Below are 25211 nucleotides of genomic sequence, written 5' to 3' on the forward strand. Positions count from 1 at the left end.
TAAATAAAGATTATACTATTGTTTCCAGTTTATTCCTGTTATAGGGCAGTTTTAATTCCCGTCTTCTCACTGCTGCCACAATGATCACTCTTATGGACTTCTAGAAAAATAAATAATGAGAAGTTTCTTCCCCCTTCTTCCACAGCAGATCTGCACTTGCATGTCACAATCTCAGTTTCTGAAACCCGTGTTTGCCAGCAGGGAGGCAACCATTTCCTAACGCCATGCAGGCCTGCAAGCTCTCCAACAGCAACTCCCATGAACACATACAGAACATGTAGCCTGCAAACTTGGGGAATGCAAGTCTGTCCTAACATGGATTAAGCTGTTTTCTTCAAAAGGTAAGCAAAGGTTTTTCCTTCTACAAACCCCCAACATATTAAAATACCAATACCAGTCTATTTCTTACACTACTGTAATTGTACATTTTAATTTTAGAACCTAAAATTATGAATGAGAATTTGAGTAACATTATCCCAACAATAAGCACAACACGCTGGATACATTCAGCAAAACTTTATCCCCTGAAGGGAATACAGCGGGCTGATTATGCATTTAACCCCAGGAACCCTCAACATTTTCCATACTAATAAGAGCCAAGCAAAGCTACCTGGAAAAAAAAAGGGCAACGGATTAGAGAACAGGCACAGACACGACTGAGAGCCCTCTCACAATCCCTGCTCAGATCATCTTTGTGTTTATAGGCATTTAAATAATGTTTTAATTACATGTAACAGAAGCCATTGTAACAATGAGATTAAAATACTGATGTAATTTCAGTGGCATATACTGACCACATTTGAACAGCCCAGTTCAGATCAGCCTGTAGCAGAAGTATATGATGTGTCATCAATATTCATAGTATGTTAACGTTACCTAAAAAGTCAGCCTCTGCTAGGAGTCTTAAAAGGGCACCTATCCAAATGTCACATCAAGCATCCCAGTGGGTAGTACACTGATACTATAGTAAGTGGCACTGTATAGCATGGATCCCTCTCTACTAACACACAGAATTTTTTTTTTTTAAAAGCAAATACATAAAAATTATGTTTCTTGATTTATATTTAGCTGAACATCTGATGCAATTTTAAAGCTCTTAAAAGACATTCAAGAATATTCTAAAAAAATCAAGTCCTCTTACATTGTCAGAAGCTGGGGGGTGCCCCAGTAGTCATTAGACACTTTTGAAATGAAGGGTAAAATGCCTATTAAGCATAATGTTCCAGTGGTTCAAAGCAGTCTGATACACATTCTGCATGAAGTGCTTGCATGCTCAGTACAATTAAAAAATGAAAGCACTTCTGTGGATGTTTAAACTATTATTTAGGAAGGCAGTTCCAAAATCCCTGATCCAAGGCAACAAAACAGAGTAGGCATTAGGGGAAAAAAAAAAAAAAAAAAAAAATCTTAAAAACACCACACACAACTACATTTATCCAACTGCACTTTACTTCTTAAACTGTGTTTCAAGAATATTACTCTACTTCAAGAACATGAAACAGCTAAATTAATTAGACTTAACTGCTGATGCTGGATTTCCATACCATGTAAGAGACAATAATTAAGCACAAAACCAATCAACCAAAGCCATTCAGCCATCGTAACTAACTTTGCAAGGCAACAGCACATATAAGTCACCTGCCAGGAAGTCCTGGGCTACAGATTTTATAGCTCTAGTATTTCCAATAACAGTTTAACACACAATCTGCTATCTCAGCACAGCAACGATAGAGGGGTTCCTTTGTTATTATCAGGTTAACCATGGGTTATTAGTCTAGCAAAAGCTTTTCTAACACATTCTGATATTAAAGAAATTACTGAGTCTAGACCTAAGTTTCACCTTTATTACTATATTCCAAGTACCAAATGGATTTGATTTATTTACATTTTAGAAAGCTAAATCGAAGTCTCATTTGAAACCTCTATAATTAAGCAATATTCTCACAAGTGTGAAAAATGTTCACCAATCCAGATTCAAAAGTCCTGTTACATGCATGAATTACTTCGTTATTTCACACTTTCCTTGAAAGAAATAAGCCTAAACTTGCATGCTTATTTACTGTTGGAAAAACAAATATAGAACATAGCTTAACAGAATAAGGTACATATTTTCCTTACTAAGGTTTTCAAATATTCGTCATGAAAACAATACGTATCAAAGCATTCTCCAAAAACAGATGATATACACAAGACTTAAATTCCAGACAAGGGGGTTTTGGTTCTCCCCCTCCCCCTGAATAAACATGTGTATGCATGTGTAGAATAAAACATGGGAAGATCCTCATAGTAAGGTAACTAGTACTGGCCTATGTTTAAGAAAAGAACAAGCCTTGAGCAAAATAGTTTAAATTACTGTCTTATTTCATCAAGTGTATGCATTTACTTTTCTTTTAAAATGCTTAAGATGACTTATGTTATCATTAAAATGTTTACAACATAGTAAAAGCTCTTGATATGCAGGAGCCAAGACTTGCACCAATTTTATAATAAAATGTTCATTGTATATACATTCATTTATTTGTATTCCTTTAAATATTCTACAAATTTTAATATATTATGTATAAAAAAATACACTCTATTTACATAACCACAGTCTCTTAACACAAAAATGCTTCAGCGCAAACAAACCAAACTTCCATGACATTGTACTATCCTTCAAGCAAAATAATTTAACTGAGATCAAATGATGACTTTTGTTTTCTAAAGGGAGGTGAGAAAAATACTTTATTTGTTTTTTCCCAAAATGTGAATTATTATATGTATTGTCGCATCTAGTCTGTAGCAATATTTTGGATAATATGAAAACTATCATATCTCTGTGTAAACATGTATCACCCCCAGCTTTGCCACCATGTCCATCTCAAACATCTTCAAAGATGCAGTTGATATAGAAAGAAAGGGAACAGTAACTTCAGCTAGATCTGTCTTCAGCACGATTTACTCAATTATGTGGTGTCAAATTCATACATTCAGACTTTAACATACATCTAAGACTAAACATGCATTTAAGTTCTCCTACTATAGGTCATGACACACAAAATTGCACTGATATAAAAAGCTTACAGTGTCTGAAGAATAATATATTGCAAGCCTATCAAGTTTAGAAGATTAATCACATGCAATGCCTAATGAAAAAAATTACTGAAATAACAATATTCAGAATAATTTAACTTAGAAGTATCTTTGCCCTATCGGAGTTTTTAATGCTTAAGTCCTCCATATACTGTCTCATTTGCACTATACTGTGCATTATATTCCTGTTAGAATGAAGGGATCCTGCCTTTTCATTGTTCTTCAAAAAATTTACCAAAAGAAGAAGAAAACATTGTAGCTGGAATTCTTTTCTTCAAAAGACTGTATGTTATGAGAAATAAAGTCCTGTGCACCGAACAGGTATAGGCTGGACACTGTTAAGTGGATAACCGTGTACTCTGGCAATTCACATACTTTGTTTTGTAGGGGTTTTTTTTTTCCTCCTTTTTATATACAGTAGCTCTTTATGCTGGTATTCCATAAAATTTATACTTACCTTGGCAGACTCTGCATCACACGGTACATAAAGCGTGCACGATACAGAGCACCTACTTAAAGAAACACACTCACCAATACATATTGTAAAATTTTTCAAATCAAACGGAAATTGTGTTGTCTATGAGCACATTTTCTGCCAATCTGTTTCCACTAAGTGCACTTTTTCTAGTGTGCTATCGCTTACATTTTAAATGTATGGGCATTTGCAAAAAAAAAAAAAAAAAAATAGGAGTCCTATCAGAACTGATAGGCTGTAAGAACTGATCTACTTTTGGCCTTAGTTTGACCTCAGAAAAATAAACCTATAATTGGCCTTCCCTTCTTTTGCCTCAGAATAAGAATTTAAACATCAGTTTCAGATTAGACTATTTCACATGCTGTAATGAAAAAACAGAATGCAGTCTCTTGTGTTTCATTTAAAATTAGTATCCTTCACTGAGATGATACCTCCGTCAAATATTTTTTCAGTGAAAGAAAAGCTAGTCCAGCTGACAAAAACTTACACATTCTTGACAGTAATTTAAAATATTTAAAAGATATAGACCAGATGATTCTACAACTCCTTTGCACATTTAGCTACAGCCTTCACAATCCCAATTTCAATGAAGAACTAAAGCCCAGGGTGAACAGCTATACGATATTAATAGAGTAAGACAGACAGCAAGGACAGCTTTAAATGGGTTATTTCTTACAGTCATTACTTGTTATTAAGAAAAACAGTTAAATAGTAGCTGCTTTTTTTCCCAAATTGGTCCAACTTTTTTCTGGATGCAGTCTCATCCCTAGTCTGAAGAACTTCCCCCTTTCCCTACTACGATTTCTACAGACCAGTATACTGCCACATACATTCAACTCACATGCAACTCTGACATCAATAGCTGTAAAACCACATCCGTGTCTGTCTCGTTTGTTTTTTTTCCCCCCCCAAGTCATGCAAATACCTATATACAAACCTAGAGAAAACACTGGGATGCCCCACTGCTTGTTTTACCTTTTCACTCCAAGAGATTAACATGTGTTAATTATGCAGCACAAAAGCTAGTTAATACTTCTCATGCTTCACCAAAAAATCTACAGTAATTTTAAAAACTGTAGTAGATAAGGCAAATTTAAATACACCTGCTCACACTAACCATTTCTCTCCTGCTATCACTTGGTTCCATGCTAGAGATTCTTGCCCTGCTGAAGTCCATAATCTAAGTGTAGAAGTTGTTATAGCCCCACTATAACTAATGAGAATTTCACCATATAATGTAAGCTTTATAATAATGTCAGGCATTTCACTATCACTGGAATTTTTAAAACACTAACACTGGTAAAAGAGAGAAGACAATTTAACAAAAATAATTAAGTTAACACCATATGGCCATGTATTTCCAGAAGCGAACTGCTTTTATTTCCACAAGTGTTTTAGTATTTCGTATGTTGCAATTTAAGATTTATTTCTAAAAACTCAAGTTTAACTCAGAAAATCCCTTCAAATAAAGAGAATTTTTTACTAAGGATGAGCCAACTTCAAATAGAAAAGGTTGTACATACCTTAGGTTCTAGGAAGTACCCTTTAAAATACCGATACCAAACAGGAACTCCTCTAGGAAGCTCTACAGTAGCTTTCCAGAATTGGCTGGGGGGAGGGGGGAGGAACAAAAAAAAAAACAAACACCACAGTTTCAAAATACAGCCTAACAGCCACCTCAGACGTATGTCTGTCCCAAGTGATATTCTAAAACAAAGTTTAGTGTATTACTGCAAGAAAGGTTTTTACAAGGTAACTTAGCCAAACATGCACAAAGCACAATAAATACTTAGAATTGAAATTGCACTTTCTAATCTACAGATCTGAAGTGCTCTAACGGAGCAATTCTCCGAAGAAGAATTCTCGGAGAAAACGAAGAATTCTCAACGTCATTTAACAGACGGGGAAAACATGATGAAATAATTCAGGGACTCATCCAAGATCACACAGCAAGTCACTGACAGAGTTATAAATACATCCTGTGAGCCCTATTTTCCTGCACCATACAAACAGCGATAGGCAGGGCACCATTTTAAGAAAACACTGAATTCCTCCACTGCATTTAAACTTTCTTCATGTACACTCATGTTTATATACATACAAACCACTTAATTTTTAATGCAACTCTCATTTTAAATCATCTTCTCCCCACAATAATATAGCCACAATAATAGCCACAATAACTTGTATAGGTTAAAAAGAAAGTAAACACTATAAATATTTCCTATAACTTGCTGTATAGTTATGGGATTGAAAATTACCTATAGCAGTTGTTTATTCAAAATGTCTACAACTAAACTACTGAAATACGCCAGCCACAATAGTAGAAGCATTACTAGAAAAGCATACTCATGTTAAACATTTTCTTATACACATTCCTAAGCATTCAAAATGTTCAAGGGGAACCCAAGATATTCTGGAGAGTTTTAGTAACAGTATGTGTAGCTCAATAGTTTACAAATTCAAAGCCAGAATAAATTTGTTGCTCCAGAGCTCCAGCTACTTTAAAGGGAACAAATAAAAAAACAAAATACCCAACTTACCCATCGTCAGTTTGGAGGACCACTGCAACTTGTGGATTCCAATTTCCCAAAGCACTGCAGCTCCCACATATTGCAAAAACCTCTCCTAAAAAAACCCAACAAACAGAAAAACCCCACAATCATCATTACTCAAACATATATGGAATTAGTAAGCACAGCCTACATGGTCAAACCTTCAAATACTTTAAACATTCATCCAAATTTCCTCTTTTTGGTTCAGAAAGGAATTCTCCCCGCCCCAAATTACAACAGTGTTTTCTTCTCCATCATAAAGAAAGATGGACCTCACTGAGAGAGGGACTACTGACAACCCCAGCCCTTAAAACCATTGGCTTCCAAATCCTGCTGCAGTAATACTATTCAAAAAAATCTCTGCAAATGCAGCAGGCAAGTTTTCACTGTAAAGTGCTTATTGCCAAGATGAACCAGGTTTTTTCCTATATACTGGGGGAGGTGGGGGTAGTCGTGTGTGTAATATACACACACACACACACAGAGTACTAAGGTAACATACATGTCTAAAAACAGAATTCTCTGAAATTCATACCAATAATCTAGAAAACACAGACAAATAAGGGGCTGCTACCATCATTATCAAGACAACACATCCATTTTATTCCTGTGAGAAATAAAATTAATTTTGCTGCTATGCTTTCTGTTTTTACTGGATATAAAAACATAATGCTGTTACACACACAAAAAAACCCCATTACATTGTCATACTCTGTCTACCCTAATGCACACATACATATGGAAAGAACACAAAAGATTACAATAGTATAAAAATGCTTGATTCTGAGATATCCAGGAGTTAACGTTGCAACTTATCCTTGTTTTTAATATAAAACATATATATATACACACACACAACTAAGAACAACAATGATAAATACAAATGGAAAGGACAAATAAGTATTTTGCTTTTACAGAGTTTCAACAATATTTTTAGACACAAGAAAAAAAAAAATCTATTGTACAAGGAGAATACGTGAAGTTTTAAAGCACATTTATGCACCATCTGCTTAACCTTTTAGTCTTGCTATGCAAAACATAAGAACTACCAGAGTATTGGAGCAACTTCTAAATAAAATGTAATTAAGAAAATACTGAAATTTACTTCAGCTTCTAACAGGAAATGCCTAAATGTAAAGTTTCAAAGTCACCCTTAAACCAAAGTAGACATGAGGAAGACAACAAGACAGTAAGATACAACACACAAAAGGCAACATTTGAACAAGATGCATGGTCACCCCTAAACTCACTTCAATTACATACCAAGGCTGAATCAGGATTTGTAAAATGCTGCTTAAATTATCCCAGGAAAGGCACATGAGAAATGCATGACAAACTGGAACTGCCTTTTCAAAGGCAATTCTAAACTCAGTGGGGCTTTGTTTTGTGCTTTAAGCTCAGGGGTCCTCAACTTCTCCCTCTCCCCTCGCCAGGGAATCCAATGCTGCTACTGGCAGAGCTCCTTCAGCTACAGCAAAGAGGAAGCTACTCCAGGCCTTCTGCCTGGTCTCAAAGCTTGCAACAGCCTCACTGATGTTGCAATCTCTCTGCTCTGGCCAGCTCTGTTGGAGCAGAATTTTTGTGTACAGTTGGGAGCTAGAAGCTTCATATTTGTATTTCATTAGCTAATAGTTGGCCACCTAGCAGTCTCTTGGTATGGGACTGTGTCCCGATGAAGACCTAAAGGAGTCACACCCAGTAACCAGGTGACCTTCTTCCTTCGGCTAGGATGAGGCAAAAATGTAGCACTCCATGCCACAAATATATAAAAGCTTATGTCAATGTGTCAGGCTTCATCACCAATGTTGACTCCAGGAGTGGTTTGCCTAGAGGGAGTGAGTCAAAGCATGATTCCTATGCTGGTGATGCCCTTTTATCCTGCCAGTTAGCCTGGAACCACTGGCTTTGACATCAACAGGAAGGGACAGTGATGAGGACACAGGAAGCATGTTAGTGCTGAAGGTGAGGAGGATTCTTGTCTCACCAACAAACTACTCACCATGGTGATCTGACAAGATCAGTACATGACATTTCTAAATAAACTGGAAATTTTGCTGTTTGTAGAACTGCTGATAGCTCCAAAAACCTACCTCTCTTCTTTCACAGGGCTGCATCTTGCCACTGCCGCATCTCAAAGTTCTTCTCCCCAGTCAAACCCAACAGTATCAACATTGTCATAAGCAGAAGCAACCTTCTGTGTCACCTCTTTATGCCATACATATGATAAGTATTTCCAGGTAATTCTTTGTAACCAGCCACTGAGGCAGGATCTAGTTCTCTCTAATCCTAATTTTTGTTGCAGATATTATCAGTAAAAGTCACACATCCAAAGTCAACTTTGCTAGTGACAGTGCCATCACAACAGTGGAAGCAACACTGTGAACAGGGCAAAAAGAGCATGGCTTGCAATACTCCATTATATAGCTACACCAGTGCTTTATAGCCTCATTTGATCTAAGGTCAATTTATTCTTGAATTTTAACATTTTCTCCAGAATGCTATAAAAACACTACTCCTTACTGAAGGCTTCATGTCCACGTTGTGTGTCAATGTTCAGCTCCCAAATTCCCAATCAAATGGGAGAAACACAGGAAAGGCCTAACATGGAGCAGATGACAAAACTTTTTAAATGTTTTTATTGTTTTTCTTCCCCAACTACAACAGACACTTATGCCATCTGCTATTTGTCTGTAACAGGAATTTTACCAATCTGTACATGCTCCCACATTCATCTGCTTCTGTTAGGCAACCACCAATTAATTTTTTTGTGACCTTCCTTCAAAGTTCCTAAAGATGAAGGTCAAAGTAATAAGCACAATTTATCAACACTAAATCTTGGTGTTCTACATGATCTTACACTTTGTGTTCCTCATTTAGATTACAGAAGTTATTTTACACATTTTTGCACAGACAGAATATTGAATTAAGCTGCATATTCTTTCTGTCCTTAACTCCTAGTAGAGATCACATGTTGTTATGGAGAACTTTCAACAGGGATGCAGAGAGGATAAAAAACAGAACACACACATCAATGCATGCCTGACTATCATGGTCCAGAATGTAAATACTTGTTCCCATGGAATAAAAAGTTACTAGAGACAGAACACTGCTTTTAAAACAATCATAACCATTTCAGTTAGCATCAAAATCTCTAGCACATTATGAAATTGTTGTTTGAAGAAAAAGGTAAAAATTAATTCCTAAATCTCATTTTCAAATTCCTATGTGAAATTTCTTAATGTATTTTACAATGACTTATCATTTTGATATTTGAACCGACATGTTTTTTACCTCTGAAGAAAACAGAAAAGACAGCCTTTGAACATTCTTTTATTCAGTTTTCTTCTAGTTAAATCATACAAAAAGGAGAAAGCACAATTTGGTACCTGGTACTGATGGTCCTCTTACTTCAAAAGTGACTTGAGAAGAGGTCATACTTGCAGAACTTTTGTCTTAGGATAGTCGAAATCTCCTATAGCGGGAGGGAAAAAGATACTACTCTTCAGGAACAATACATTACATCTGTTGATGTCATAAGAGGAAACACGAATCCCACCACTTATAGGGAAGCAAGTCACTAGTGATGTTACTGTTTGAGTGAGCAGTAAAAATAGAAAGCTCTTTAAAACCAGCAGCAGCCCCAGAAAACAGCATCCAGCTGCAGAAGACACTGTTGCAACACTGGCACAAGAAAAAGAGGAGTAAATCAAATACCGTATGCAAGTATCAATATCATGCAGCATTTATGAGTCACAAGCTGAGATTTTTCAAAAACCCGTTTGACTAATTTTGCTCGCAACCCAAAGAGGCCACTGGAAGTTTTATTATAAGACGTGTAAGATTATGACCTTTGGCAAGCAGTAACTTCTGACTGTCTCCCTATGCTATTCTTCAGCATCCTCTTCAAAACAGAAGAAAGGTTTCATAGATAAGCACGACCACCTTGAAGGAAAAAGGGGAAGAACCCATGACAGATGACAGCTCTCTGCTGTCACAGGCAGTGAGTTGTTCATCACCTTGGACTCTGTGCCCCTACCAATACTTCCAGCCCTTCACATGGAGCACCAGCAACTAGCAGCACCAAGCAGACTTCAAAACACCACAGCAGGAAGGGACTGCCTATAGCCTCTGTAGCCAGGACAGCAGTTGGGAGGATTGACCCTGCTTCAATTTTCTACCCTCCTCCAATACACAATAACTTGATGGAAAAAAGCTGGCAGAATCCCACCCTCCCCATTACAGCAGAAACACTATTGACATAAAATATCCTTTTATATTATTTATGAAAGTAGTAGTCATATAAAAGTCCAAGTCCAGATGTTGCTAGACTAACTGTCATCACCCAGGTATATTCCTTCGGACACAGGCTGCAAAATAATAATACTAATTATTTGCAGAATTAACTTTGCAATTCTCTCAACTAATTCATTTCTTTATATCACTGTGGGGTTTTTTTTTTTCAACCAAGCAAGTAGAATGTTTTTATTGCTCTTTTTGAACACGACAAAAGCAGTTTATTTCAGTACAATGTTGGTCATTAACCCTTTAGTTCTTCTTGTCATTATTATTAAAGCTGTTACTAATGGCATTAGAAAGCAATCTACCTTTCATTAACTCTGTTACAAGCCGTTGCCTTCAAAGAGCTAAGGGCAGTGTAACAGAAGTCTTGAAAGCAAGAACAGCTAAAGCAAGTCAGATACCAAGTAGGAAAAAATATAGAGAAAAAGAAGGTCATAATCAATCCTCATCCTTAACTGTCCAATTGCCTGGGAGGAATGAAGTTTAAACACCTACGATTTTTCTTCTGGATTGTCTCCTCCTCCTCTCAATCTATTCCTTTTCTAACTATTGCTGCCTCTACTTTACATTCCTTTTTTCCCTTATTTCCCTCTCTCCGTGTTGAGAGAGATGATTTTTCAGTGGTAAAAGGAGAGCAAGAAAATGGTAGCAATATAGATGTTTCTGGTCATATATTCCAATTCTGTATGTAATCTTGTTACTTTTACAGTGTTTACAAATAACATTTCTGTAAATGATAAAAACCTGAACTACTGAAGCTAGAAATAAGCACACTTAATAAACAGGAATTCCATGAAAGGCACACCCTTTATGAACTTTGTTGCATGTGTCATTAGGTGGTCTATATGTTAACAGTGGCACATTATAGCATTTATTTTTAGCAGTTATTTACAGACACAGAAGCACAGCATGTTTCAGTGCTGAAACTAAAATTGTACTTGTGAAACTAGTCCAGTATGACACAAAAAAGAAAAATCTCAGTTTGAAGCAGAGAATATAAAATACCAGTGTGCATTTATGATGACACTGAATAGTTCAGACCCTTAGCTGTGTTCACCAACTGTCCTTGCTTGGACACCCTTTAACTGAAAAGGCAGAAGAGCCAAAGGGCAGATGAAGTAGGCAAAAATGCCTTCCCAAAGACTACAAAGCAGGTAGAGTGACAGCTGAAGCCTGTCAGTTCCCCAAAGCAAGAAAAGGCTTTTGCCTTGTAAAAAAAAAGCTGTTTCCAAAGCCGATGCAACATGACTCAAAATTAAACTTGACAAAACCAGCATGTCTGTCTCACTCCAAATTAATTAACTACCTGTCCATTCCTAGAGAAAATCTGAAATCCTGTTAAGTCTATAAAGCTTTTAGCCAATCTTGTCAAAATTCTGTGTACCTACCTGCAAGACATTTGTGGGCTTTTCTAAACCATCTAGCAAAAGACTATTATTTTTCTATGTAACAGCAGTTAATTCTAAGGAGGTTTTGATAAACCTTTGTAAAGTTGTCAAAATTCTGCTCAAACGGCATTTTATCTTAAAGACCTACTCAACCTGCCCAAGGGATATATATCAGAGAAGAAAAACTCTAGTGTACATCACCAAACACAGGCATGATTTTTCTAGCAGAACTGCAGCTACAGGTATTGCACTTACATTGACATTTAGGGTCAAAGTACTACCCGGATTTTGAAGAAACATCTTTTCTAGCAGAGCACTGTATGTAAACACACAGCAAGGAAAAAAATAGATCTGCTTTTTGTTAAGGAATCAAGCCTATGTTGTATATTATCATGCACTTATAAAGCATTCTGTACTTTCAAGACACGATACAAAAATGCCTTTTTTAGGGGGAAAAAGCATAAGTTTAACTGTCTAGTTAAACTAGATAGTTCCTGAGAAGGGGGAGTAGTTTAATTCCCAGAGAGAAATGGCAAGAAACCCTACACAATCAAATCCTCTGACCAGTAGGTGTCAGGCGATCTTTTAAACCCTATGTTCCTACCTTCAGTCTTTCAGTACTGCCTCACCAAAAAAGCTGACGAAGAATAACAAAATCCTCTCTGCTCCCCACACCTGTAAAGATGGACTGTTTGGGAGAATGTAAAGAATCCCGAGCTCAGAGAGGTCACAACTGTCTGCTTAGGGGAACTGAAACAAATTAGAACAGTTACATTAAGAATGTTAAATGCTTCCTCATCAGCAAATATTAACCAAGTCAACCAAGAAGACTTACGAACTAGAAGTCCTTGTGTGACAAGGATTTTTAAGCAACCTTTGAGTTCAGAAGTATTAAAGCTGAATTGCATCTGCTACAACTACATGCACCCAAACGCTAGCCTGGGGTGCAAAGAATTGCCCCTCATCCTACATTTCACTTCCTCCCTCTAGTCAGCTTTTATGTACTGCAACTACACATAAGCAAGCAATGAACACTTGAATCTCGGTCATTCCCTCATGAGAAACAGAGGTCTCACCCAGGTAGACATTCACAGTATCAGCACTGCACTAAAGAAAAAAGTGTTTCTCTACCTAGAGATTCTTGCTTTTACAACAGAAACACATTCTTTCCCCCACCATGTCACAGTTCAATTCTCTCACTCTCCTCCTTTCACAAAGCAAATGCTTACCTTTCACTATCCCTGGAGGCTTCCCAATGAGATGGTGACCACACAGCAGCAGCACCCTGAGTCCTGGGGCTGTACTGACCTGCCTTCAAAAGCTAGACTCAGGTAACCCTGCCCATCAACCAACCTCACTGTATAAAATAAGCTGTCTGCAAGGCTTCCAGAACAGGGGCAAGATGAACAGCCTAGTAGCATCATCTGCAATCTTGGTTCCCCTGCCACAAGACAAAGCTCTCCTCATGGTCTTAGAGTGGAAGAAAAGCAACTGGGAATCTTGCAGTTTCAGAAATCCACTTACTTGCCTTCACACACCCAAAAGAAAGCAACAAAGATTTTAAGCATAATATCCTGCAGGCTGAAGAGAAAAAAACCATACTTTTTGTTCTAATATGGCCTATAAAGCTTTCCTTTCACAATTTTCTCCTCCTTATGGGCACCTGAAGGAGTACAAGAGCAACAGGAGTTAATGTACTTCCCCTAAATAATAGGGAAACCAAGCTCTCCCCTCCTGATTCTAGAAGGGCACTTCTAGAAGATGCAGGCAAACAGCTGTGGACCCCTAAAGGCACTTGGAAGAAGAGAAGACATTTCAGACTCTCCTTCTGGCATAACACAATTAATGTATCACAAAATATCATAGCTTTCCTCTAAAATGAGGTAGCAAAGGTCATCATGAATAGGGAAGACCAAGATAATTTTTGGTTAGTAGTCAAAATATACCAGAACATGGACTTAATTTAGTAATTCCAAGCTTGAAGTTCATTCAAACCTTCTGGCTCACAGGTCTGGTGGTATATAAAACCCCTTCAGCTTTAGTAGATTATTCCCCGCCCTTAATTTCCTTAACCTTTCCAATATATTTTTAAGAGGTATTGGCTGTTTGCTGTCCCATATCTTATACTCAGTATTTCGGGCTTAGGTAAGTATGTACCAAGTAATCTGGGACAATCCTGGAATATAATAGCTTGCAAACACTGAACAAATTTTAGATTCATAAAAATTCATAGCATTCATAAAGCCAGATGACATGCTCCCTCAATACAAGTGAGATTTTTAATAGCAACTCAAATAGGTTTGCGAGGCTCTCTGACTTCTAATGCTCTAAGGGCAATGTTTGAGACAGGCTTGAAGTATGATGTGATCATTTTTTTTTCTACTGCAGAGACTTACAAGCCTGAAGGCCTTAAACTTTCTTTTTGTTGTATGGACAGGCTTTCAAAATTAGGCAGGAAACACTTTAGGCAACGATGTTAAGACAGAGCTGAATGAAAAGCTGACTTTATCAACTGTGAGTTGGCTGTAAGGGTTGTAAAATGGTTGGTTATACTTAGCAGTAGAAGAAAAAATATGCATTGACATCTAATGAGGGAAGACAGAGACAAACAGACCAAGCCCTAGGAAATTCTACACTACCTTTCTAAATTGGGGGGGGGGGGGGGGGGGGGGGGCGCAAAGGGAAGATTTCTATTGAAAATAAACAGAACTCATAACAAAAATAACTTCAAGATTAAAGGAGAAGCAAAATGCTGCTCTTCCAGTACGAGGGGAATCCAAAGTTTTGCAAGTTCTATCCTCTCTAGCATGCATCTAATGGAGTGTGAACTAAAACAACTTAATTTAAGCTCCCACAAGCTAGATGACCCAGATGATGTGAGACCTTGACCCTTTGTATGGACTTAGTCCATTGAGGATAATCAGTATTTGGTAACAAGCTGATGAGAAAGCTAAAAAACAGCAGACTTATGCCAAAATATATTGTGTTACATTTCTTCCCCTCTCACCCCCCAAAAAACCCTATGTAATAAACTCTTAGTAGAAATTTCTGATGTAAAGCTAATCAACCCAAAACTCTCCTGGGTAACATGTTTAAGGATGACTGGATAATATACAACACAGATTTTTCAATGAGGGTAAAATACAGCTTATGAAAGTATCTTTTTAATGGGTGATTTTTTTTTTTTTTAAGATATCCAGGCATATAAATTTTTTATAGGTACTTAATAGGATTTTTCAAAGCTAATTAGACAGACAATTAAAATGAGACAGCTAGGTACCTAGGTGCCATGATGTTCCCATAATGCATTTTAATACTTTCAAACATCTGGTTCTTAATATAAGAATATTTTTAACCACTCTATTACTGAATTTGCTTAGTTATCTGTAGAAAAATAAAGACCATCTGCACACAAACCGGCTCTTTCATACCATTAGCACACATTTCACTACAGACCACAGTGCAGACTCCTAGTACTGCAAAAAGTAAATATATGCTCAATTATTTCAAAATATCGCTCCATTTTTTTGCATATAAAGATCAAAATGGCAAGGACCAGAAGGCTGCAGTATTTCTGCTTTTATTTTTCTGATTTTAAGCAGACATTCTCCACCTTAAACGTACAGACACGAGACTTATCAACATCAAGGAGAGGTCCAACTTCAGCCTGAAGCAGGGGAAAGGTGCCACAGTCCCAGTCAAGTCATTTGACAGCTGAGAGTGCACACTGGAGGAGAATTTTTAGAAACAGCATTAGAGCACCAACCAGTTTCATTTTCACCCAAACAACCAGAAGGTTCTTCCTGCCCCCTCCTCTCCCCCCCACACCTTAACTGCGTGAGAAAGGACAGCCACAAAGTCAGCAGCTCTCTCATACTGCATTGCAGTATTAACACTGGACAGAAAACAAACTTGCATACGAGATTTGGACCTGCTGTTCTGATTCAAAGGCAGGAATTTTACCAATAGGGCTATGCTGACATTTAGAAAGAAGGAAAGCCTCAGTATTATTTCTGAAACAGCATCACATTAGTATATAGCAATAGAGAAAAATCTCTTTAAGATGCTGTTTTCAGGATCCATTTAATTACCCATTTGCAAGGCCAAGCCAGCCCTGGTAATCAAACACAAGATCCCTATCTGACATACTATGCTCACCTATAATGCATCTGCTTGGTTTTAAATAATGAGAACTTAATGGTTTTCAGCATTTCTTAAATTCCTGCCCATGTAGCAGACTCTCCTGTCTTAGCTAAGTCACAGCAGGTTTGTAGACAAAGTTCTTGAAAAATACAGGAAATGGCTGGTGCATATTTGCAAGTAAACCAGAACAGCCTCGGTTTGATTTCTCTTTGCTGAAGTGTTGTTCATTATTAACATGTGGCTGACAAGATCTTAACCAAGTAGTAATTTAGCTCTTTGTGATCATTCTAACATTCCTCACTTAGAAATGACATGGACAAATAACATGGATAATGCTCCGCACGTTGAGTTCTCAGTACTCAATACAACAACAAACAACTTTGTAAAAGGTTTTTCAAAGCTTGTATCCATTTTATTGAACAGCAACCTGCTTTACTAAGAGATTAATTATGTGGCAGTTTAGACTAGTGTCTTCTGTTCAAGACAAACAGCATTCCCCTGATTTTTTAATATTTTCTATAGTTATTTTACAGGCAACAGTGCTAGGGCAGAAATACATACAAAAATCTGTAAGGAAAAGTATCTTTTATGATAAAAAACTCATTCCACTTATCAACTATTTCACTCTACCATTAACATTTAAAATATTTTTAAGTCTAACCTCCATCTAACAGTGCATGCTTTAATGAATTAAAACACTAATACTAAATACTAATTAAAACACCAATACTAAAACACAAGCCGTTAGCATTGTTAGTGTGTTCCTTTAGTCCAGAGCAGAGACAGAGAGCAGAGCGCACACACCCTCACCAACCGGCGCCGCAGGGTGCCCAGCCCGCCGCACCCCGCCGGCCGGCCTGACGGGGACTTACCGAGCGCTCCCCGCGGGCACCTGCCCCACCGCAAGCCCCGCACAGCGCAGCACTGCGGCCGGCTCCTAGCCCGGGAGGCGGCGCGCTGTGTCCCCGGGCCCGCCCCGTCCCAGCCTCCCAGCCGCTAACATAATGCGGCAGCCGCGGAACTGCCTCAGGCGAGGGCTTTCAGCGGGGATGTAAATAAACAGACCCGCCGGCCCGGCCTGTCCCCAGCCGGCAGCCCACCAAGCCACGCTCACCGGGTGACGGCCCAGGCTCGGCCACCCGCTAAACCACGCTCGCCAGGTGACGGCCCGGGCGCGGCCACCGCAGCGCTAGGAGCCCGGCGCGCCTGCTGCCCTCACGGCACGATGCCCCCACCCCGGGCCGTGCGACACCTCGGCTACCCCCGGCAGCATGCAGCCTCTCTCCTCCCGCCTCCCCGCCACGGCGCACGCAGCCATCCCCCTCCGGGAAAGCTGCAAGCACCGTCCCGCTCACCGGACCGCGCACTCCTCCCCCAGCTCTCTCCAGGGCGGAGCACCATCCCTCCCCTCAGGTCGCCACACACCAACCGACAGCCCACAGGACCGCCCGCGGGGAGAGCGGCACCACTCCCCCCAGCGCCCTCCCGACACTGCGGCGCAAGCCGAACCCCCTCAGGTCCCCCCAGAGACACGCACCAACCGTCCCCTGCCGCCGCACAGCCCCACCGCGACACCCAGCCGGCGGCGCGGACTGACCTGGCCAAGCACTGCTCCCGGCTGCCAACCCCTTTGTGCGGGGCTGCGGGGGGCGCCGCCCGGGCTCCCTGCCCCTCCTCCCGCGACCAGGGTGTGCGGCCGCTGCCCAGGGCCGCCTCACAGAGCGGGACGCAGGAAAGAGGAGGGGGAAGCGCAGCCGCCAACCGGTTCCAGCTGCCCCCGGCCGAACCGGGGAGGGGCGGCGCGGAAGAGGTGGCCCCACGTGACCTCCCCTTGCCAGCACGTCACTCCCCGTGGCTTCAGCCCCACCTTCCCCGCCGCAGCCCGCAACGCGAGCAGGAAGGGCGGGGCAAGACCACGCCTATTCCTCGAAAGCCCCGGGGCGGGGCCTGAGGCGGGGCGAGGTGGCGGGGCTAAGGAAAGGCGCGGTGCCTGAGGGGAGCTGGGGCGGTAGGAGGGGGCAGCTGCGCGGGGCAGGGGGCGCTGAGGGAGGGAGCCGGCTGGCGGCTGCCTGCTGCCTGCCCGCGGCGGGGGAGAGCTCCACCCTCCCCATCTCTCCTCAGGGCCAGACACCAGCAGTTCCCTGCATCGCAGCCCATCAAGTGCCGAGCATCGGAGTCCCCCCGAGGCTTCCCGCGGGGAAAGCGGCACCGCTCCCCCCAGCGCCCTCCCGACAGCGGGGCGCGAACCGACGCACCCCAGGCCCCACGGCTCCTCAGGGGCACGAATCCCCTGCCGCCGCCGCCACACAGCCCCACGGCACCCCACGGGCCCCGCGCCCCCCACGGCCGACGGCGTGGACTGACCTGGCCGAGCGCTGTACCAGCTTACCAACCCCTTTGTGCGGGGCTGCGGGCGGCGCCGCCCGGGCTCCCTGCCCCTCCTCCCCCGGCCGGGCTGCGCGGCCGCTGCCCAGGGCCGCCTGACAGCGCGGTGAAGCGGGGGGCGGCGTAGCCGCCAACCGGTTCCAGCTGTCCCCTGCCCTACCGGGGAGGGGGCTGACCCACGTGACCTCCCCTTGCCGGCGCGTCACTCCCCGTGGCTTCGGCTCCGCCTTTCCTACGACAGCCAATAACAAGCGAGTAGGAAGGGCGGGGGGGAGATTATACCTTTTCCTCGAGAGCTTAGGGCCTGAGGGAGTGGGTGGGGCTAGAGAGAAGGGGCGGGGCCGAGTTGAGGGGGCCGTTGTCCTGAGGTGGCGTGGCGTGGCTGTGTGAGGCAGGCGTGAGTTGAGGGGTGGGACCTGGGTAGGGGCCTTGCTGAGGCAAGGCAGGCTTCTACTACCATCTTCCTACCTCCTGAGGTCACCTTACCTCAAGCTGGGTCCTCAGTACCCAGTCTGGAAGCATAAGGGCTGCTCTAGGGACAGGTAGCCTTGTTTCCTTGAGGTGCTGTTGGGTTGCAGTGGTTTAGGCTGGCTGTGAGCTCATGGCATCAGGGGCATGATGGCTTTTTTTTGTGGTATGAAGGGGCAGGCAGCACACCTTTCCTGAAAGGCTTTGGTCTCTGCAGGTTTGATGGTGGCCATCTATCTCCATGTGCATTTTTCTGAGGCCCTGCCTGTGCAGGTGTCCTAGTCCTGCTGACAGGCTGTGGCCTCCGTTGCCCACTGAAATGTGGGGTGGCAGGAGCTGGTGCCCCCTGCTCCCTACCTGCCTGGGTTGGGTCTCACAGGGAGCCCGGCTGCTGTCATGCAGGCTCTGCCTCTTCCTCTACACGGGTCTGGTTGCCTGTGTGCCCAGTTGCACAAGCAAAGGGCTGTCATTCATGGTACAGCTAAAAACATGTCTTCACAGCAATGGCACCAAGGCAAACCAATGTGGCAATGCCCATGGTGGAGTTTTGAAGCTGTGGGCAAAGTTTAAGTGTGATACTTGTCTCTGTTTCAGGGTAGCTGAGACTGTTGGGTGAAGACCCCAGGGAACTTTGCTGCACTAAAAGGTAGCGTTGTGTTTGGGACTTTGTGGCCTTCCTGAGACCTGATTTTATGACAAAAAGGGTATCCTACTGGAATTCACTCAACAAAGTATTAGCAAATAAAGGGAAACTATTGTCCTCTGTGTTTTTGATGCAGCTTGTCCTCTGTTTTGTAGCAGAGCTATGGAGTTGTGATAGTATGACCACTCCTTTCACTCTAATAATAAGCTTGCCTAAATAGTTTGGTGAGTAACTTGCTTCTGCTTTATACAACTTGTGTCAGCTGCAGTTTGCTTCTGTCAAACTGCAGACAAGGAAGCTGCAGTTTGAATATGCAGAGAAACTGCTTATCCCATCTTGCACTGGGAGTTAGCCTCATTACAAGTATGCTGCTCTATGCTGTCCTTCCATCTGTCGTTTAAATAGAAGGCTATTTTCTATTCATTCACGCCCTGCAAATCCAGCCATGTTTATATGTAATTTGTGACACAGCCCTGGATTTTGTAGGGAAAATGAATGTTAATATCAGATGTTCTATACCAGAAAAGTATGTAATACTTCTGAATTGCTGAGGTGTTTATGTGAGTATTGCAAGATCACAGTACCCTGCTTAAAGGAAAAAAGGTAGGGGGAGGTATGCAATAAAAGGAAATGATAGCTGAAAGCAGTTTATTTTGAAGCCAAAAGGATAAGAGGAATTCCTCTGGATAAAGAGGAGGGAGGGTTGGTGAAAAGTGCTTGTTGGAAAGTGAGGATCTTGTTAAACACAAATGTAACTACTCTCATTACAAACCCTTAGTAATTAAGTAAATATTAGGAGCCATCTCTTTTACAGGTGTAATCAACAATGAGATGAAGAAAGAGAAAGAAGAAACTTTAGAGAAAATACTATTTAGAAAAGTAATTGCCTACTTGTTTTCTCTTGCCTGTTTTTAAGATTTATTAGTCCAAGTAATTTGTTGTAAAGCTGGGATAGGATTGAACACTTTGAAACACGCTTTGGTATGTTAAATCTTTCAAAAATGGGTCTTTGATATGGTGCCAGTCATGTTATAAAATTGTACCATTAAATTTTTGTTAAAAACTAGAAGTAGAACACTTGGTCTCTTTCAGCCCTAGTGTTTATTTCAAAAAATGCCTGTATCTAGTCAAAACTATTATTGCATTTCCTACAATAATTTATTATAGCTAAAAATTGCAATTTAGGCCCTAAATGGATTCAAGAAATAGTCGTGTTCATTTTATTAAGGATGTACATCTCCCTACTTCTTCACTAAGATAAGAGAAGCTAATATAATCAGCTCAACTGAAATGCTTAGAGAATTCTCTTTTTCTCCTTGTAATCTTATGTGGTTGATTTCAGCTAAAAGCTGACATTCTGTCAGATAAAGCATTTTTTAATTCTTCAGGTATCTTAAAATAGTATGTATTTATTCATTTGAAAGAGTGTTAATAGGAATTTCTATGCTGCATTAAGAGAAACAGCTGAATCTAAACAGTGTAATTTGTCATGGCAACTTTCAAGGACTAATTTGTTCTTTAAAGGTAACTTGAATTTGTCAAAATCAGAGATTATGTTCTTCATTCTGTAATTGATAAGGCTTTTCAAAGGAAACAAATTTCATTTAGTTGTATGATTCTTTTCTCTAAACAATTAATGTTACCATGATTGCATCAGTAGGATGGCTCTTTTGGCTTGAGGCAAATCTTCTGCTCTCTACTCTGCCTCAACTTGTGAGATACCCATCTTGCTTTGTTCTTAAGCCTTTCACTGAAACACAAATTTTAATAACTTTATTCCTGTAAATAATTCCACTGCACTACTTCTTGGTCTTGCTGAATAAAACAAAACCAGCTAATTAAGAATGATGATTAAGCTCAGGCTCAGCGTAGAGCAAGTAGCAAAAGGGTGGGATGTGAAATACTGTTCTGTCTTGGCTTAACCTGAAAAAAGGTCTACATTTAATTAAGCTTGCCAGTGTACTTTTTTTTTTTTTCTTCCTCCTTAAGGAATTGCTTCAATATGGTTGGCTCAGATAAGGTCATACTTTGCCATGACGCAGCAGGCAAGTCTCAGCTACTCCTGAAGATTATACAAAACTGTGCAGTAATTAGAGCACGTAGATGAGTTTATAGAACTCTTCTTAAATATCTGTCCAAAAAGTTAAGATTGGTGGTCTGCTTTTCTTGTTTACATAGCAACAAAATAAAAACACAGGAAATGGGGTTTTATATCATATAACCTGAGTTGAATTGAGTTGCTGTTTGCAAAAGTCCCAAAGAGATCCAGAAAGACAAGGCTACAAGGTCTGTTTCAAGTGTGCAAACACAAACTCTGTTTAAACTATGTGTGCACATGTTGGAAAGCATGTTTCCCCTTTCCACTATAGTAGTTTAATAAGAATTACTAGTACTTAGTCAGTACTGCCTGTCAAACCGCTTTGTCTTTGTTCTGGCAATGATACTATTGTGATGAAGTCGCTGAGCAGGAGTGAAAGAGCTAAAAGATGCCGTGTGCATGCAGCCTACTCAAACACTGTGAAAGCTGCCTTAAAACTGTACCTTGCTCCCAGCCATGACATAGGGTATGAAGCGGGGTTGGTGGTGGTGTGTACCATAGGCAGAATATCAAAGTAGCCTTGAGGCTGTACTAGTTGAGGTGCAAAGCTCAATGGGACTTAGGCAGCCTGGTTTTTGTAAATAGCGACAAGAATACTTGCCCAAGTGCAGGAAATAAGTGGTTGAGGGTAATGTATAGAATACCCTAGCAAACCTATACGAAAAAGGCACTAGGAAGTGTCTTCAAGGTTTTACGTCCATTTCTGTAGCCAATGTAATATTTTCTTCAGCTGCCAGAATTATAGATTCAACCTATAAATCAAGCTTCATTCATACTATAAGTAGTTCTAAAGATTGTGAACATCAAATTATAGATGTGCTTCTTCCTCCTTCATAGTTTGCCTTATGAGTTCCAGTGAACTGGTTATACTGACACCAGTGCTCGCAGCTGATGAAAGCTGCATGTGTTTAGATGAATTGTGCTCCTTATTTTACTGCACTTGATTTTTCTGCAGTTGTTCTGGCTCTGATGGGTTATTGTGAATAAAAATAGCTGGTAAAATTATGCAAATGAATGCATGGCATTAGGCATGCAGTACCTCAGCTAATTTTTTATCTTTTTGTAGAATCACTTCTTGAAAATGTACTTCTGACCTTTTCTCTGGCTCTGAGAGTACTGCTGTATCATTATCTAATGTGAAATCTGGACAATTTACAGGCACTAAAGAAAAGTGATGCCGGAAGGTGTCAAGCAAGAATAAAAATTGCAAGACAGCAGAACTGCTATTAGCATGGCAAAAGCCTCTCAGTCTCATGGAGAATGATGAGAAAGGATTATTAGAAAAATGCCTGTTATGCAATGGCATTTTCTCTGTAATGTGTACTGTAATACAGTATAATACATTTTTCTCTGTGGATGAGTTAGCAGTTAGTCAGGGAGCAGAGAAACACATCAGAGAAGCGGGTGATAAGAATTAAGCAAGAAGATAAGGCTGTGTTCAAAACTTTTTAAATGCCTACAGTGAGGACGCCTAGAAGGTAAGCAAAAGGTATGGAGCGAGGGGAGGAATGCTACTCTAGATTTGCAATAGCTCAGATTTCTCTTGGACTAGGGGAGAGTATTGCCTAATACAAGGACTAGGTGTGCTGGTAGCAAAAGCGACAACATACCAGAAAGGTGGATGAGAGCATCACTAGATATAAAATAACATAAATATAAAATGAAACCCTTATGTGGCTACTGTTAACAGTTATCAGACTTATAACATGAAAAATAATAGTTAGGTATTTCACTTCCTCCTGTAAAAAATAAAGTCATTTTCAAACACTGTTAATTTTCATGTATAATCTGGTACCAGTGGTAGACAATGTTACAACAAAAATTTTTCAAAAAAAAAACCCAGGTGCTAATATAATATTGCAGAAATTAGATTTAGATTAGAAATGAGTCTCATTTCTAGTCTTGAGGGTGCCTGATTTGCTTCTTCATCTAAACTAGTTTCTAGTTTCTGAAATGAAACATGTATAAGATAAGTTTTATTGTGAAACACCTAAAGACCACACCATCAAAGCACCACATTTAAACTGGCCAAAGTCAATTACAAATATGAAACTTTTTTGGTTTTTTATATAACTAAAACAAGTTATACAGTAAGCTTTACGTATATATGTAACTTAAGTTATACAGTAGGTTATATGCATAACTTTTTTGTTTTATTTGTATATATATAAATGTATATGTGGTATTCTGTGAACTCCTAGCTCTGTCTGGATGCCAATTACAAGCCATTCTCTTGTGTTCTTGCACAAAATCTTCTTGTGTTACAATCTCCATCTCGTTTCTGAAATTGCACTCAAGACCTCCCAGGCTCCTTTTGCCAGCAAGCACCCATTTCACTGTGTCAGAGACAAGGGTGGTCAGCAAATGAAGAACAATAGCTGTTGTGCGATATGACACAGATAATATTGATTTCTCGCTCGCTCCTTCTCTTGCTTGCTTTCCTCTTTTTTTCATCTCAACAACAGGGAGGAACACCTGCCCTAAGGTAAGGAAAGATGGGGGTTCCCATGACAGCAGGAAGGTTTGACTCTGGTGCGGTTCAAAATCCCATTTCAAAGGTCATGTTTTAAATGAAATGTATGGCTGAATTTTATGCTCTGCCAGCTACCAATAGTAGTGATGCAAGTGCTTCCTTTGGACTCCACAGGTCAGGGCTAGCGATAATGCGGGGTTGCAGCATGGTGGTGCTCAGTGTTTCCCAGGGGGAAGGACAGTGGTGCTCCCAGTGCCCATGTGAACACCAAAGGGCCTAACAGGGGCAGAAATACACCACTTATTGTCCATCAAAGCTCTCTACTTCCAGACTCAACACTTCTTGAAGTGTGCTTGTACTGAATATACTTTTATGGAGAAAGTAAGGGGGAGACCTCAAATCCAATAGGGGAAAAAGTTAGCTTTTTCTATCCTCTATCACTTACTTTTGTTTCTCCTCCATCTGCTGCACATACTGATAATGACAGAGAAATGTGTTTAAGTTTCAGGTATTGACATTAAATTCTTTAAAAGTACAGACTCCTGTCTGTGACTGGTATTTCTTCCTTTTTGTACTTATTAAATGGTATCAATTCTCATGCAGTAACCCTAGGTTTACTGCACTGGTGTTTCTGGGAATGCAGCTATACCCCAGGGACACAATTTCTTTCTTGTGAGCAAAGCTCAGCCTGAGGAGAAGCTAAGTGTGTCCCTGGCCTAAGCCAGTCTAACATCTGGATGCAGCATTTTGGCTCTACTACCCCTACTTTTGCACTCCTACCTGCCCTTTTTGGTCTCTGGTCCTTTTCTAACCTTTCACTGAGCTATCCTAGCTCTCTATCAGAAAGTGGGGTTTTATTTTTGTTTTGGGTTTTGGTTTGTTTGTTTGTTTTAATTAGGTTAGTTCTGTATTGGGTTGGTGGGCTGAAACAATTCAAAGCCAGGTTGGATGAATGTTAGAACTGTCTTCGCACAAGTGGGGACATCAGCAGCTAGAAATTAAATCCTCTTTAGCTGCCAGGGAACTGCTTGCTGTGACAATGGAGGTATAGAAAAAGCAGGTCAGAGACAGGTTTATCACTTGAGGTTTAAAACAGAGACAGCTATCGGTGAGCAACCTCAAAGAGGACTTCTATAGGAAAACAGGAGAACATGTCAGTTACTTTACACCTACTCTGTATTCTTGGCTGTCTCTGTCATGCTCAGCCAATAG

At 40.7% G+C, this 25211-nt stretch overlaps 1 protein-coding gene across 5 annotated transcripts in view; it reads right to left on the reverse strand.

The window, feature by feature from the left end:
* The window catches only part of GPCPD1 (glycerophosphocholine phosphodiesterase 1), a 47885-nt gene extending 29382 nt beyond the window's left edge, over positions 1–18503 (reverse strand). The window contains exons 1-5 of one of the 5 annotated variants that reach the window (XM_075496768.1): positions 18297–18503; positions 9489–9574; positions 6091–6175; positions 5071–5155; positions 4665–4727 (exon numbers count right to left, since the gene is read on the reverse strand). In XM_075496768.1, the coding sequence (XP_075352883.1) occupies positions 4665–4727; positions 5071–5155; positions 6091–6175; positions 9489–9537 (282 nt within the window). In that variant the 5' untranslated portion in view covers positions 9538–9574; positions 18297–18503. Of the gene's footprint in view, positions 1–4664; positions 4728–5070; positions 5156–6090; positions 6176–9488; positions 9575–17529; positions 17749–18187; positions 18207–18296 lie in introns of those variants that run through there. The other 4 variants (XM_075496770.1, XM_075496767.1, XM_075496772.1 and 1 more) reach the window with 4 other exon arrangements.
* Positions 18504–25211: the final 6708 nt, after the last annotated feature.

Source organism: Mycteria americana, chromosome 3, assembly GCF_035582795.1.
Source record: "Mycteria americana isolate JAX WOST 10 ecotype Jacksonville Zoo and Gardens chromosome 3, USCA_MyAme_1.0, whole genome shotgun sequence".
Classification (NCBI taxonomy): Eukaryota; Metazoa; Chordata; class Aves; order Ciconiiformes; family Ciconiidae; genus Mycteria; species Mycteria americana.